This window comes from Camelus bactrianus, chromosome 34, assembly GCF_048773025.1.
Source record: "Camelus bactrianus isolate YW-2024 breed Bactrian camel chromosome 34, ASM4877302v1, whole genome shotgun sequence".
NCBI lineage: Eukaryota > Metazoa > Chordata > Mammalia > Artiodactyla > Camelidae > Camelus > Camelus bactrianus.
In genome coordinates this window covers 4,461,573-4,477,259 of record NC_133572.1, presented here as the reverse complement: position 1 = coordinate 4,477,259, position 15,687 = coordinate 4,461,573, and the positions used below count along the sequence as shown (strand labels likewise).

General features: G+C 50.4%; 1 protein-coding gene across 3 annotated transcripts in view; it reads left to right on the top strand.

Annotated features, from left to right (window-relative positions):
* The first annotated feature begins 238 nt into the window (after positions 1-238).
* Positions 239-15,687, top strand: part of VWF (von Willebrand factor) — a 114,414-nt gene continuing 98,965 nt past the window's right edge. Inside the window, exons 1-6 of one of the 3 annotated variants that reach the window (XM_074357439.1) lie at positions 239-363; positions 447-602; positions 1,779-1,833; positions 3,463-3,627; positions 11,352-11,454; positions 11,743-11,951. In XM_074357439.1, the coding sequence (XP_074213540.1) occupies positions 1,779-1,833; positions 3,463-3,627; positions 11,352-11,454; positions 11,743-11,951 (532 nt within the window). In that variant the 5' untranslated portion in view covers positions 239-363; positions 447-602. Of the gene's footprint in view, positions 364-392; positions 603-1,778; positions 1,834-3,462; positions 3,628-11,351; positions 11,455-11,742; positions 11,952-15,687 lie in introns of those variants that run through there. The other 2 variants (XM_074357440.1, XM_074357438.1) reach the window with 2 other exon arrangements.

Below are 15,687 nucleotides of genomic sequence, written 5' to 3'. Positions count from 1 at the left end.
CACCTAGCGTGGACAGGAATTGGAAGTTCTCTCCTTCCTCTAAACACGGCTGCGAAACTGGCTCAGGTTGAGATGTTTTTCCAAACTTCCCTGGAGTCGGGCTCTGGACACCGTTTCCGGAAGCTCTGTTGCTCTGGCCTGCATTCCTCCCTGGCCTGGACCAGCCGGGCCGGACAGCCTGTGCTCCTGGTCCTCCCGACTGGGTGGGGCACTCTGCGTGGGGAGGACCAGGGACTGGAGTGGGGGCTCGGGGAGGGCAAGATAGCTCGTATGCAGCTGCTGGGAGGTCTCCCACCAGCCTGTTCAAAGCCTTATCGCCTGCGAGGTGTTTCTAATACCACTTCCGCTCATTGTTTCCTCCTGGTAATTAAGAGGCAGCTCACGGGTGTTGTGGTGGGAAGTGGGGTGGTTGATGGACGTCACAACTTGGGCTTATCTCCCCCCAGCCACAGGGAGCCCGCAGCCCCGGAGTCACTCTCCAGCAGAACAGTCCAGTCCCAGTTACTGGGAGCATGGCCTAGAGCTGGCAGCCCCACCGTGCACGGAGGCCGAATTTCCCAAGAGACCTTGGAGACACCCGCAGCCCCCATTTGCAGGGGAAGGTATGGTCTTGGGAGAAGGGCTGGCTCCTTGTGGAAGGAAGGTGCGGGACTGGCCCCTGCCCTTGGGGAGCTGGGGCTCTCCTCCTGGACTGGAAGGACTTTGTTTGGAGGGGTATTCGCAGCCAGGGAGCGTCCTAACACCACCTCCTCCACTTGCCTCTGGTCGTCCTGTGGTTGCTTCTGTTCATGCCTGGGCTTTCCTGCTTGTAGCGCTTGACCAGGTGGGACAGGAGCGAGTTTGCCCTCACCTCTGGGTACCTTCTGGGAGCAGCCTGATGTCCCTGTGTTGGGGGTTGCAGGAGAGGGGCACCTGCTTTGAGACCAAGACTTGGCCATATGAGACATCAGACTGTTTCTTCCACAGACAGATAATGGATGGGGCTACCTCTCCCTTGGCTGGATGGGGGAATTGGGTAGGAAGGGAGTCCCCCCACCCAGGGACTCTCAGGTGACAGACTCTGCACTTAATTTAGCAGCTTTTCCAGAGCAGAAGGCTGTGTCAGGGGCCCTAAGGGACTTGGGGGGAGGGGTGCTCTGCCAGCCAGGATCCAGTGTCCCTTCCTGGGGGGCTACACAGCAAGGAAACATGCCCAGGGCCCAGGGCCGCTGGACTCCTGTCCATTGATGAGATCAATGCAAGAAATGTTGCCTGAACACCTCCTGGGTGCTGGACACAGTGCTGTATGCTGGGATGCAGATGGGAGAGGTGTTCATGTACACTGTGGGTGACCGACCCGCAAACGTGGTTCCTGAGCGTTCTTGAAGCCTGGTGCCAGTGGTAGGAGCAAAAGCGGAAGACCTGGCAAACGTGGGGGGATGAAGAGGAAGGAATTAGGTGCCCGCCAGCTCTGAGCTGCTGCCGGGGCTCAGGGACAGGATGGAGGCTGGGCTGGCCCGGGGGCGCGTGGAAGAGAAGGCGGGCAGAGCTTTCCTTCTCTGGGTGCCTCTGGGACTGCAGTCTGGGGAAGGGTGCCCGAGCTCCTGGCTCATAGTGAGTGTTACTCTTGGGCCTGGCCCCAGCCAGAGCCTTTTTCGAGGGCCAGCAATCTATATTTAAAGGGCAAGTGGAGGTCAATCTTTTCTTTTGCTTAAAACGAATCCTCCCCACTTGATGCACGGCTGGTGGCGCATACCAGCAGCCACTAAAGCGGGCTCGTGTCTCCTGCTCCTCCACAGATGATTCCTGCCTGGCTTGGGAGGGTGCTGCTTGCTCTGGCCTTCACGTTGCCAGGTAGGTACCAAAGCGCTGCCCTTCTCCTCTCCTGCCCCAGGGCCACTGGGAACAGCCCCCTTCCAGGGATCAGCAGGTGTGTCTGGAACTCACTTGTGTGCCCAGCCCCATGCTGGGCTGGTGTTGGGGCTGCCAGAGTCACTGGTTGCCTGGTTAATTCTCCTTGTGAAGGCTCTGCAGGACCTCATCAAGGAGCCGGTGCCTGAAAATGTCCTCTCCAAATAGGGAATTAAAAAGCCCAAGGGCCACAGAGAATCATCTTTTATAATGGGGATGGAGAAGGGGGAAGAAGGAATCCAAGACTTGGGTAGGTTATTAGTTTTAGAAGGGATTGGAAGTCATCTAGTTGTACAGATGGACTTCCCACAGTACAGATGAAGAGACTGAGGGTCAGAGAGGAAAAATGACTGTGCCAAAGTCACACAGAACCAAGATCGGAGGTCAGTTCTGCTGGGCCCCAGGCCAGCTCTCCTTCACTGCATGACTCTGCCTTCCTTCCCTCACTGGGATAATGAGTCTGTAAATGGCAAGAGGGGCCCTGGTCTGACCCTGGCCTGAGGCTAGTCTCCACTGAGACAGCTAGGCCCACAGCGTCCAGCCTGCTGCTATTAGTCTAGGGCGAAATGTACATTCCTCACCCACTCTGCATCTTCCTGCTAGTGGGTCCTGCAATAGGTGATCCAGGAAACAAAAAGATTGACTGCTGTGGTTTCCCACCTGCCAGCACACACATGCACGCAGGGTGTGAGGGTGGCAGGAGGGTCCCCTCGGAATTAGCCTATGACCCTGCAGGGGTTAACACTTCATAGAGTCTGTGTGTCAGGCGCACAGGCTGATCCGTTTAGGATTTAATATTTTCAAGATACCCCAGTAGATGAATGTACAAGGATGCTCATTGCAGTCTATCTACACATCAGAAACCTGGAAAATGCTAGACCCTCCCCATAGGGAGCCATGCAAGATAAAATATAACGCAGCCCCTGAAAACCATGTTTTGGAAGTACGGCCTGATGAATTCTTCACAATATGTTGAGAAATAAACAGGTTGTAAATAGTTTGCCCAGTATAAGGACAAATTTACCCCCAAAAATCTGTAGTTATGTATGTGCTGCAAAATAGAAATAAAAGAGAAACAGTAAAATGTTAACTCTGGTTATTGCTGAAGGTTGGTCACCCGTGGTTTTAACTTCTTTTTATTATTTCTTCCGTAGTCTCCACAAATTTTCTATATTAAGCATGCAGTACATTTAAAGTCAGTGAATACATGTCATCAAAATGGATGGATTTCCTGAAAAACAGCCCCTCTGTTACTGCTGAGTGCTGGGTCATGTTTGGGGCTAAAAGCAGCAGCTTTAGTCTTGTTTGGGATGGAAAGGACTTCTCCAGAGCCTGATTTTCTTTTCTTTTCTTTTGTTTTCAGGGGAGGAGGTAATTAGGTTTATTTATCTAAGTGGGGCACTGGGGATTGAACCCAGGGCTTTGTGCATGCTAGGCAGGCGCTCTACCACCAAGCTGTCCTCTCCTCCTCAGAGTCCGGTTTCTTAACAGGTTCAGCCTCCCCCCTGCCAGGCTGGAGTGGTCTGGGCTGGTGGCCCCAGCTGTGCTCACTCATGGCTTCTCTCCCTCCAGGGGCCCTTTGTGGAGAAGGGACTCCTGGCAGGCCGTCCATGGCCCGATGCAGCCTCTTCGGCGACGACTTTGTCAGCACCTTTGATGAGAGCATGTACAGCTTTGCGGGCGGCTGCAGTTACCTCCTGGCCGGAGACTGCCAGAAACACTCCTTCTCGCTCATCGGTGAGTCCTGGGCGCTGAGGCGGGGAATTCAGAGCAGGGGCCAGCGTAGCTCAGCCCTGGCATGTGGGGACGGCAGAGATTGGGGGAGGTCTTCTATCCTTAGGACGGTGCCCGAGCAGAGAGCAAGGTGGGGAATGGCCTCTCCACGACACAGGGGTTCCCTCGGCTTCTCCATAGTCTCTCCCCGGGGCAGCCTGGTGGATGGAGAGAGTCTTCGTGCTTCTCCAGTGGTGCTCCATTGCTCTGGGTCCGGGCAACGCTCTGGGAGCTCCGAAGCTTCAAGAGAAATGATGACCCAGAAGATGCTTTGTAAGAAACAAAGCCTGTAGGAAAGGGAAGGATGGTGGCATATTTGCTGAAATTCAGAGTGTCTAGGTGATGTTGAGCACCTCCCGTGTTCCTGGCGAACTGCTGGTACCATTCCCTTGTTATCTCTGCACCCCTGTGGCAGCTCTGAGATGTTGGGAGAGGTAAAGTCACCCTGCTTCACCCAGGAAGAGCTGAAGCACAAGGAGGCTGAATGATCCTCTCAAGGGCTGACAGATTGTAAGGGAAGAGCTGGATTTTGATCCTGGGCTTATCAGGAGGAAGGAACTTCCCTCTGTACTAAGGAGAGAGGGCACCTTCCAAGGCTGGGAGCGGGGCTGGAGACAGAGATGGAACATTGTGGTTTGGTGACCTTCACTGCCTAAGAATTAATGAGATGTGTGTGGTGTGTGAGCGCGGGATGCTGCAGAACCTTCCCAAGGGAGGGGGTGGTCCTCAGCCTTGAGAGTGAGATGGCAACAGACTCACAATGTTACTATAAAAATTTTCATGACAATTGTTTTAAGGATGGTGAGGTAGACTTTATTCAAGAGGGACCACTGCCTTGGGGATTTTGCAGGAAAAGAAAGCGATGCTTCACTCTGAATATGTCAGGGACAGACAGGGGTTTATAGTCAGGGGCCGGGGTTGGGTCATTGGATGGAAAATTACTAAGAAGAAACACCAGGGACAAGGGGGATTCTGGCTAAACCAGCCGGACAGGATTCTTGATGAAGGCAGGCCAGGGAGACCAGATCCAGGGTGGGTTGTGAGGGGTATGGTCAGATACTGAGGGTAGGGGGTTTTTGCTGAAACTGAGCTAAGCGGGCCTAGGACAGAGCCGAGGTGGACACCTGATCAGGAAGCAGGGTTGAAGGACCCTGACTCAGGTTTGGTCCAGGAGACTAAGAGCATCTTTGTTAATACCCAGACCCTTACATGAGATGCAGGCAGTAGGGCTCTTGGCGTCGTTATGCGATTGGTCAGGAAGGGTGGGAGCAGCACCCTCGGTGTGCCCGGCGAGGCTCTGCTTGGAGCCCAGTGAGTGGCCGTCCAGCCTTACCTATGGGTTCCCCTGCTTCCTTGGCTGTCCCCTTATGCTGGCTTCCCCATCTGCCTTGCCTCTGCTGGAAAACCTATCCCAGTGTGACTTTGGTGGTCTGAATGTCCCTGGAATGCCATTTTCCCTACTCCTCTGTGAATCCCTCGAGGGCAAGGACCATGTCACACTCATCTTTGTTTCCTGGAGCTTAGCTCACGGGGATCCCTATTGACTCTGAAGGGGTCAATCCGTGACGCCTGGGGCTCTGTTGTACGGAAGGGCTGGTTTCGTCAACAGCATGGCCTGTGAGGCTCTGGGTGCGGGGTTTTGCTCAGGCAGAGAGGACAGGGGAAGGTGTTCTGTGCAGTGGGGACAGCTTGAGCACAGGGAGAGTCTGGAAGGAGCGTGTGTATGCTCATTTTGTGCAGCCCGGTGTGTGTGTGGGGTTCAGGGGGTCAGTGTGGCCGGAGCCATGGTTCTCAGACTCCAGCACGCATCAGGCTGACCTGGAGGGCTGGTTAAAACAGACTGCGGCCCCGACTGGACCCCCCGAGGCTTCTGAGTTGGTGCGTCTGGAGTGGGGCCTGAGATGTCATTCCTGACAAGTTCCCAGCAGACGCTCCTGGTTCGAGGTGCGCAGAGCCGGGGGAGGGCTGGGATATGGGGTGAGGCTGACGGGCAGGCCCTGCTGTCTGACGGGGGGGTTTGTTTCTCAGTGCAGGGGGCAGCGAGGAGCTGGAGGAGCACCCTGGGCAGCAAGCAGGAGGCGTCAAGGGGAAATTGGCTCCTTGCCAAGACGGTCCTGAAAGGGAGAGAGGTGGGAGGTAGGATGGCCTTGGCCATGGTCACCAGGCAGGAGATGAAGAGGACCAGAGACATCCCTAGGGTGTGATGAATTAGGGAAGTCACCCCGAAGGCTGAAACTCTGGGGACCCACCACGCCTCAGAGGCAGCAGTGAAGAGAAACTGCACCTCCCCAGGGAAGCTGCAGGAGGTCCCAGTGTTTATTTAAGTGGATTTCTCCACCTTAAAAGTCACAGTGCACTTGCGACAACACGGATGGACCTAGACGGCGTTACGCTAAGTGTCATAAGTCAGAGGAAGACAAATATTAAACGATCTCACACTTGGACTCTTAACGAACAACCAACCAAACTCATAGAAAAGGAGGTCAGATTTGTGGCTACCAGAGGTGAGGATGGGGCCGGGGGATTAGATGAAGGTGGTCAAAAGGTCCCAACTTCCAATGAGAAGATAAGTAAGCACTGGGATGTGATGTACAACTTAAGGACTCTAGGCAACACTGCTGTGGGGCAGATGTGAAACTTGCTGAGAGAGTAGATCCTAAAAGTTCTCATCATAAGGAAAAAATTTTTTTCTTTTTTTCCTGTCTTTCTTGCTTGTGGCTACATAAAAATCCTAGTGGAGATGATGGAGGCCGCCTACCTGGGACGGCTCTGGGGTGTACGTGGGACGGCGGGTTAGGAGTGACGGGAGGAAGGCTTTGGAAGAAGAAAGTGGTGGCAGCCTCCGACCCCATGGCTCTGAGCCTCAGTGGCGTTTCCAGGGAGGGGGACATTATGGGGACACCGGGGTGCCTGGGGCGGGGTGGCTGCCTTGGCTTCACAGTCTGTTTTAGCTCCTCTCTGCTGGGACTCCTTACCCTGGAGATGGGTTTGTAAGCCACACACAGTGAAACCTTAGTGCCAGGCACAGAGTTCAGGGAGGGATGAGAGAGGCAAACAGCATGTTGGAAAAGCCCTCTCCCCTATTTAAACCCAAGGCCAGATCCCTCCTCCTTCAGTCCCTTCCCCTGGCCGGCAGGGAAAACCCAAGCTGGGCTGGTGTCCCTGGGCGGTCACTGTCACCTCCTCCAGGAAGCCCACTTGCCCACTCCAGCCCTGTCTGGCACTGGGCTCATCAGCTTGTGCTGTTGGCTGTTTTCCTTCCATGAGACCTGCTGGCTCTGCCCCGGCAGGGAAGGGAAGCACAGGAAGAGCCAGAGTTGGGGTCAGAGGACGTGGGCTGCGGTGCCCTGTCTCCCTCTTCGCTGAGTATCCTCAGTCAAGTCACACAGCATCTCTCAGCCTCCGTTTCCTCATCTCTAAAGTGGAGACACTGTGAGGATCAGGGGAGACACGTTATTGACAAGTGTGAAGCTCCCCCCAAACCTCAAAGGTTGAAAGCAGCCACGTTGACCCAGGACGCCCACTTTTTGGAGGTGAACGTGGTGGTGAATGTGGCTGCTTGCGCCGTCCCTCAAGGTCAGCACCCCTCCCACACATCCACGCGGGCTGGCGTCAGAAACCTGGCCTGTCTGGCCATCCTTCTCTGGGCTTCTGGGACCGAGGAGGGTGGAGGAGCGGGCTGAGTTAGGTCTCTCCGGTTCAGATCCTCTCTGTAGGATTCCCCCTGGGGTCCTTATCCCTCCTTATAACAACTTGATCTTACCAAGTATCAATTTTCTGGCAGGTAATTGACCGAAACCAGGCTATGGATCAATCACATTTCGATGTAGATTGGTTTAATCCCCACCCCAAATCGTGCTGCTAACATCAGAGGACACGGGCGGCTGCTTTTTCCATTCTTGGTAGTGGTGGTGATGGGAGAGGGGGGCGGGTTGGCAGGAGAGGGGTGTCTGAGGAGCTGGGCCATGCAGGGTGGGCTGGCACTGCTGCTCCAGGGGCCCGAGATGCTGGGTCCGGCAGTCCTGGATGTGCGGCTCCATCCTGCAGGCACGGCGGTGCTCTCCCACCTCCTTCTGCTCCATTGTTCTTCAATGACATCCTGTTTTCTCACTTCTAAGTCACCAATTCCCGTTCCTGTCCTGTGAACCTTGTTCACATCCTGGGTAAAGTGTTTGTGTCCGACCATGAGGGACCACCTGCTGTGAAAGGGAGGCCCCTTCCCTGATGCTGGCTCCCATCAGGAACCAGCGGGTTCCCAGGTCAAGGCTCCCAGTCACCAGCATGGGGACCCAGGAGAGACCTTGGGCGTCCCGGTGGCCTCTAAGCCATGCTGCAGGATGTGGCTCCCAAACCAGCCCAGAGAGAGCCACGAACACCCACATTCTGAGTCAGTTCCCCTGCCTGGGCCTCTGTTTCCACACCAGCACGTGGCCAGGTCAGACCAGATCGCCATTGCTCAGTGTTTGGACGTTGATCCCCTGCATTGGAGTCACAGTGTCAGCTCCCTGTGGACCCAAGTCCCACGGTCCATGGAGTCAGGCTGCCTCATTTTTCACCTGGAAGGGGCAGGGGCTCCCATGCACCCCACATGGTGGGAGGCAAGGGGCTCCGTCCTCCGTTCTGCTGGTTCCCTCTTGCTTGACTTTCTGCTGAGTTCGTGGCTTGCCCAGCCTCACAGGCCCTTCGTTTATAGTGTTAATGACCTCCAGGCTTTCCCACGGTACCTGTTCTGCCCTGCTTCCCCTGGAACAAGTGACTGGTTAGGTGATTTTACATCCATGGAAGCCTTTGATACAGGAAAAAAAAAAGTGGGGTGAGAGGATGGCTGTGTCCCAGGTCGCGGTTGAGTCCCTGGGATGCACCCCGCCAAGTGTAGGTCCTTGGCTTGGTGTAAGAAAGAATTCAGGAGCGAGCCCCAGTTGAGTAAAGGTGGATTTACTCAGAGAGACACACACTCCACAGACAGAGTGCAGGCTGTCTTAGAAGGCAGGGGTTGTGCGCTCAGTTTACAGTGAAAGTAGATACACACCCCACGAAGGGCAGGCTCTCTTCCTCCAAAGGGACAGTGGCCACGAGCTGTGGGCACTGTTGGTTTTCATGGGCTCAGTAACTTTGAATGCTAACAAGTGAGGGGATTATTCCAGCCACTTTGGGGAAGGGGCTGGGATTCCTAGGAGCTGGGCCACCGCCCATTTTTTCGCCTTTTATGGTCAGCCTCGGAGCTGTCACGGTGTCCGTGGGAGTGCTATTTACCATGTTAATATATTACAATGAGTGTGTAATGAGGCTCAAGGTCTACTGGAGGCCAAATCTCCCCATCTTGGGCCTCAAGGCCTGTTGGGGGTTGAATCTCCCTCCATCTTGGTGTGAATTGCTGTGTTATTCCTTGAAGGGCTGTGCCCTGCCCCCTTCCTTCCTGTCTCACCTTGAAGAGCTCCAGTCGGCAGCTGCAGGATGGCGGCTCACCCACCCTCCAGCTGACACCCCCAGCCCACCCCCATTCCCCCCCCCCCCCCCCCCCCCCCGGCAGGCCGACTGGTTCTCAGGCCCCCTTCCTGAATCCCCGTGACTGGAGGGAGTGCCTTTGAGGGGAGCTGACCAGGGTCCCTCTCCTGTTCCCAGGACAGAGATGCCTTTGGCTCAAGGTACTGGTTGAGTTACCCAGCAAAGCAGGGGTAGAGCTGCCCGTCCCTCTGCTCTGTGAGACTGGGGATGGATGGGAGGGAGAATTGTACTGACAAGGAGGTGGGTTCTGTGGTTGAGAGGGTCTCTGGGCTCATGGCAGCCCCTCCAGCAGGCAGGTGGTGCATGGGGCTCACTGCTGGCAAGAGTGTGGTGTCCACATCTGGCCTTTGGCTCACTGTGGATGCCAAGGGGCCAGGAAGTCTCCTGGGAGGGACTGAATGGAAGGTTGTTTGCTTTTTCAACATTGTATTATGGAAAATTTCAAAGATACAGAAACATTGAAAGAAAAGGATGGCGAACACCCAGATCCCCACTCCTCAGGTCCTGTCATTAACGTTTGAGTCTGTGTGTCCTATCACTTCTGTGTGTTTTCCTTTGGCTCATTTTTTGCTTTTGGACAGTTTGCTTAACTTTTTAAAGATCAACTTGCTGCCAAAACTATTGAAAGTGAAAATGCAGTTCAGGGAAGACTCCTCAGGGGAACAGGACAAAACCCTTCCCCTTGGTGGGCGGGTTGCTTCACCCCGGCCAGCACTGGTCTGGAGCTCTGCAGATTGTGGCTTGTGGGTGCTGGGTGGGCGGTGGGCCTTTCCTGGTGGCCCCCGAGAGGCTAACGGTATCTCACTCAAGACTCTATTCTTAGAATGGTGTCAGTACTCACATGCGACGGCCCTCACTGAAATCATACCAGCAACAGGTCTATTTTCTGGCTCATTCTGGTTAGTTCGGGGTGTGTATGTGTGTCATGTGTCACTGTCCTCCGGCTGCCTGGGTCTGGTTCGGATGCTGGTTGGGGTCTCCGCCTCCCAGACCTCTGCCAGGCGGCCCCTTCCTTAAGCTTTCTTTATCAGTGGTCCCAGCCGTGGCCCCACCACCTCATGTCAACAGACCTTCCTGGGTCTCCTGGACTTGGCTCCATATGCATTCTTGCCTCCTCTTTTGCAGACTAGCTGGAGCCCACAGTCCCCTCACCCTCCTAGAAGAAGGCACATTTCCTCATTCCCAAGGTTACCCTTTGCACTGGGGTCCGGTGCCCCATTTCTTCAGGGGCCCAAAGGCACTGTGCCCCCCCACATTTGACCCCTGTTTCTCCAGCATCTTCCATCTCTGTCTTCACTGGGTGCCTTCACCGTCCCTCTTTCCATCAACTTCTCAGTCTCAAAGGCTTGAGACTCAGACCACACTGTTCCTTCCGGATCCTTCATCTCCTGTGGCCACTCAGAAGTTATCTTTGAAAACCGATGGCTGAGCTCAAGCGCCGGTTCTCAGGGGTGAGCAGTGGGGTTGTTAAGTCTTCCTAATGCTGCACACATGTCTCTTCCTGTCTTCCCAGTTTCATGTCAACTGCCATCGCCCTTGTTTCTGCATTTGCCCCTCACAACGGAAACCTCAGAGACCATTTTATTCTGTGTTTGGCTGTTCAAGTATCTCTTACAGCAACATGGATCATTTGCTGTGTCCGTATGAAGTTCCCTGTGTGGAGTGAGGCACTTGACCTCCAAGAACTTTTAGAGACGCTTTCGCATCTCTCAACTTTTCCCAGAGAATCAGATTCGGTGCGCTGAGGAGGAACTTGTGAATCTCCGTTCTGTCCTAAGAGAGCATTTTAGATAACACGTCCCAGAGTACCTGCCATCAGTAACCCACCCTGTGGCTTTGACTCGCCGCCTTACAGTGTATTTGATTCATGTGCATCTTCATACTTAGTTTGTAAACTCCCGGAAGGAGGAGGTCATGCTTTTACGTTTTACTTTTGAGAAATGTAAGCGACTACTGGAGGACTATGTATCCAGAAGGCACTCAATAAATATTTTTAGGTGAGTGGAAAGATGAGTGAGTAAATGAGACTTTTAGGGAGATTTTTTTTTGTTGCCCATTTGTTAAATCTTTGTGGGGGGCGGATTTTCCACTCAGATGGTAAGAGACAATGGTTATAAATAAATGTATTAATGTTTTTCAAGGAATGATCGCTACCCAGTTTAAATGATTGTTTTCTCTTTCAGGGGACTTCCAAGATGGCAAGAGACTGAGCCTGTCGGTGTATCTCGGGGAATTTTTCGACATCCATCTGCTTGTCAATGGCACCGTGCTGCAGGGGGCCCAAAGGTAAGGTGGAATGAGCCCAGAGTGTCCAAATTAGAAGGGGCCCTGGGGATTCCCCTGGAGTCCCCCTTCATTTTTCAGATGAAGGAGCAGGGTCCAGAGAGAGGAAGCAGGTGCTCCCAGAGGAAGGGCAGGGCTGGGTGAGAGCCTGGTGTCCCGACTCCTAGACTGGGCCCTCGGCCCCTTTGCACCGTGGTCTGAAGCCTGTAGTGTGCAGCTGGGTTGAAGGGTGGAGGGACACCCAGGAAATGGATGAGAAGCCCCCTTCCTGAGCTCCCTCTGTCCCTCCAGCGTCTCCATGCCCTATGCCTCCGAAGGGCTGTTTCTGGAGGCTGAGGCTGGGTATTACAAGCTGTCCAGCGAGGCCTACGGCTTTGTGGCCCGGATTGACGGCAGCGGCAACTTTCAAGTCCTGCTGTCAGACAGATACTTCAACAAGACCTGTGGACTGTGCGGCAACTTTAACATCTTTGCTGAAGATGACTTTCGGACTCAAGAAGGTAAGCTTTTCTGGGACACCGTTTCCCTGCTCACAAGCCTTCACTGTCTCTTCTCCTGGGATCCCAGCCTCCCCGGGTCCTCACCTCAGTTTATCCCACCAGCCTTCTCTCTTAGCTTCCTACCTCCTGGCCTAGACCCTCTGTTAAACCGCATCTTGGAGCTCTTCAGACCTGGCTGGGTTCCAGTTTGAATTCCCCATAGCAACTTACACATGGTAGATGGTTGATAAATGCTGAGTGGTTTGAACAGATTCTCCTGAGCCACTGTGATGGAACGTCATGGGTGAGACCTGTAAAGGGTGGTCCTCTGCACTGTCCAAAAAGGCCAGTGTTTTGTGTGTGTGCATGTGTCTGCTCACAAGCAATAGAAGGTAATATGGACAATGTGAAAACCACTAATCTTTATTCTTCTGATAATTTCAATTACATAAACATTTAATCAGTGATGCTCCCCTCAAAACCTGAACATTTGTGTGTGCATTCTCCTTCTTTGTGATTAAGGGGTAAGTGTGCGGAGAAGCAGTTGATTATTCCTTTCATTAGACTGGGAAATAGTAAGATCATTTGTTTTGGTCTTCTCCTGCACCAGTTTCTCAAATTTTTTTTTCAGTATGTTCATTTAAGGCTATCAATTTTCCTTAAATACTGTTTTAGCTGTACCACACTAATTTTCATGTGCAAATATTTTCATTTTCAGTTAATTCTATGAATTCTCAAATTTCCATTTTGAGTTCTTTTTAACCTATTAAATTTGTTTAAAATTTTTAAATATTTAGAATTTTAAGAAGTTATCTTTTGTAGTCAGAGAAAGACGAATACCATATGATATCTCTTATATGTGGAATCTAAAAATGATACAAATGAACTTATTTACAAAACAGAAACAGATTCACAGACGTAGAAAACAAACTCATGGTTTTCCCAAGGGGGAAAGGGGTGGGGAGGGATAAATCAGGAGTTTTTGGTTAGCAGGTACAAACCACTATATACAAAATAGATGAACAACAAGGTCCTACTGTATAGCACAGGGAACTGCATTCAGTATCTTGCAATGAATGCTACTGGAAAAGAATCTGAAGAAGAATCTCTCTCTATATGTATATGTATACATACATATACGTATGTATACGTATATATATAGAACTGAATCACTTTGCGCTATACCAGAAACTAACACATTATAAATCAACTGTACTTCAATTTCTTAAACGTTATCTTTTGTAACTAAATTGATTTCTGATTTAAATGAGAAACCTGGGGGGGGTTGTCTGTGGTCTCGTATGGGATCTTTCCTGCAGCGGTTCTAGATATGCTCCAGCAGGACGCTTTCTAACTGGTGCTGGATTCTGTGTCTTTCTTCGAACTACCTTTGTTAATTGTGTTATTCAAGTCTACTGGTTTTTTTTTTTTTTTCTTTTTAAACCACGTTTTGTCTGCTTCGCCCACCCACTGCTATGTAAATAATGCCTCAATGAACGTGGGTATACAAATATCTTTTCAAGACCCCGCTTTCTATTCTTCTGGGTACACACCCAGGAGTGGAATTGCTGGGTCACATGGCAATTCTTTGAGGAACTGATACACTGTTTTCCATGGTGGCCCTGACATTTACACTCCACTCACAGTGCACAAAGTTTCCAATTTCTCACATCCTCTCCAACACTTGTTATTTTCTGTTTTTTTTTTTTTTTTAAGTTGCTATCCTAATAAGTGCGAGGTGGTATTTGTATATAGGTTTTTGTGTAGACATATGTTTCATTTTCTCTGGGTGAATATTTAAGAATGGCATTAGTGGGTGGTATGACAAGTGTATGTTTAATTTTGTAAGAAGCTGTCAGACTGTCTTCCAAAGTGGCTGTATCATTTGCATTTCTATCAGCAATGTGTGAGTTCTAGTTGCTCTGAATCCTTGCCAACATTTGGAATTGTCACATTACTATTATTATTCATTATTATTACTGATTTTAATAAATGTGTAGTGGAATCTCATTGTATCTCACTATTGTTATTTTAGTGTCACCTAATCTTTTTTTGTCTTCTGACTGTAAAATTTTGCCTCTTTTCATCTATTTTATATTAAATTGTGTTGTTGATGTATTTGGATGTGTAGTAACTGCCTTATTTTGTGCTTTTTACTATTACTGATTTTTCTATGCTACTTCTTTCCCTTCTGCCTTCACTTCCTCCCACCTTGTTTGAATAGCCACTAAATTTGGCATTATGATTGTAATTTTACATGATCAGTGCTTCTTTAGGTGTGCCCTCAAGTTTACCAGCTTCTTTGCTCATAAATTCTCCTTGTACCTTACTATTTTCTTTGTAGATTCAGTTTCTATTCTTCTAAAAAACATCCCTTAGTAGTTACTTAACTCAGGGTCTGGTAGTGATAATTGAAACAAACACTCCGTCATTCTTACATGACATTTTAACTAGGTATAGAATTCTCGGACATCAGTTACTTCTCGCAGTGCTTTGAAGATGTTGTTCCATTGCTGCTGTTGAGAAGTACGTTGTCAGTCTAATTGTCACTTCTCTGCAGATAACATGTCTTTCAACTTTGTGTAGAAGTCATCTCATTGCTTTTGATATCCTGAAATTTCACTGTGTCCTTTCTGTGTGTTTATTTTTACTATCATGCCTGAAGCTGATGATTCCTACCTTTCAGCAGATGTAGAAAATTTGAGTCATTTTCTCTCTTCTGTTAGACATACGTTGGTTATTTTTAGTCCCCCTTTCCGCCATCTTTTTTACCTTACTTCCGCTTTCCTCTTTATCCCTCCTTGTGGCTTTCCGTGTGATGTGCTCATGCTGGCTGGTGAGAACCAAGTGTGTGCATCTTTTCTCGCTCCGTGTTCAGGAATGTCATGTTGGTAGCTTGACACTGGCCATGGTGGGGAGATGTACACCATGAAAAATAGCAAATCTTACACATCAGGGCTTATCAGCACATCTCTACTTGGATTTATCTTCCGGTTCACTGATTCTCTCTCAGCTCTGGCTAACTGAGAGATGATGTCTAATCCACTAGTTGAATTTTCTTTTTTATTTCATTGACTATATTTGTAATTTTAGAAGGCAAATATGGCAATTTTTCTACTCTATTTTTTCTTATTGTCTTGTTCTTGTATCAAGTATCAATTTTTTCTTTATAATAGTAATTTAAAATATATTTGTTTTATAACCTCTGTACAACAACTTTATTATCTGAAGTTTTTAGACTCTAATCATGTTATTTTCATTTCTGCTGAGTCTTGCTTGAAGTGGATTGTCTTCTGTGTTTCATACTTTTGCATTGTAAGCTCATCTTTAGAAGGATTTTGTGTTAATTTTTTAGTGTGGAGTGACTCAATTTCACAAGAAGTATAAATTGGAATCTCAATGCCACATGAAGACTTTCCCAGTACTATAAATTCTCAGAGGAGACTTCCCCCCTCCTATCTAGAGCCCAGACCAAGGGAATAAACTTCCTTATTATTTCCCTATCTCTCGGAGTGGATTTTTTGGGTCAACTTTCTCAAGGAGAGGGTGGTGCTTTAAGAGCCCCAGCTTCGCACAGGGTCTCAAGCCCTTCTCCCCACATCATGCAGACCCACAGCTCATGTCCATCTCCAGGGAGCTGTTAAAACCCAAGCCTGGTGGTTGGCAGAGTTGCTCCCCTCGCTCTTGACGCCCTGTACTCAGAACGCTGAGTCATACTTGCCGTTTCTACTCATCCACTTTCTTTCCCTTGCTGCTT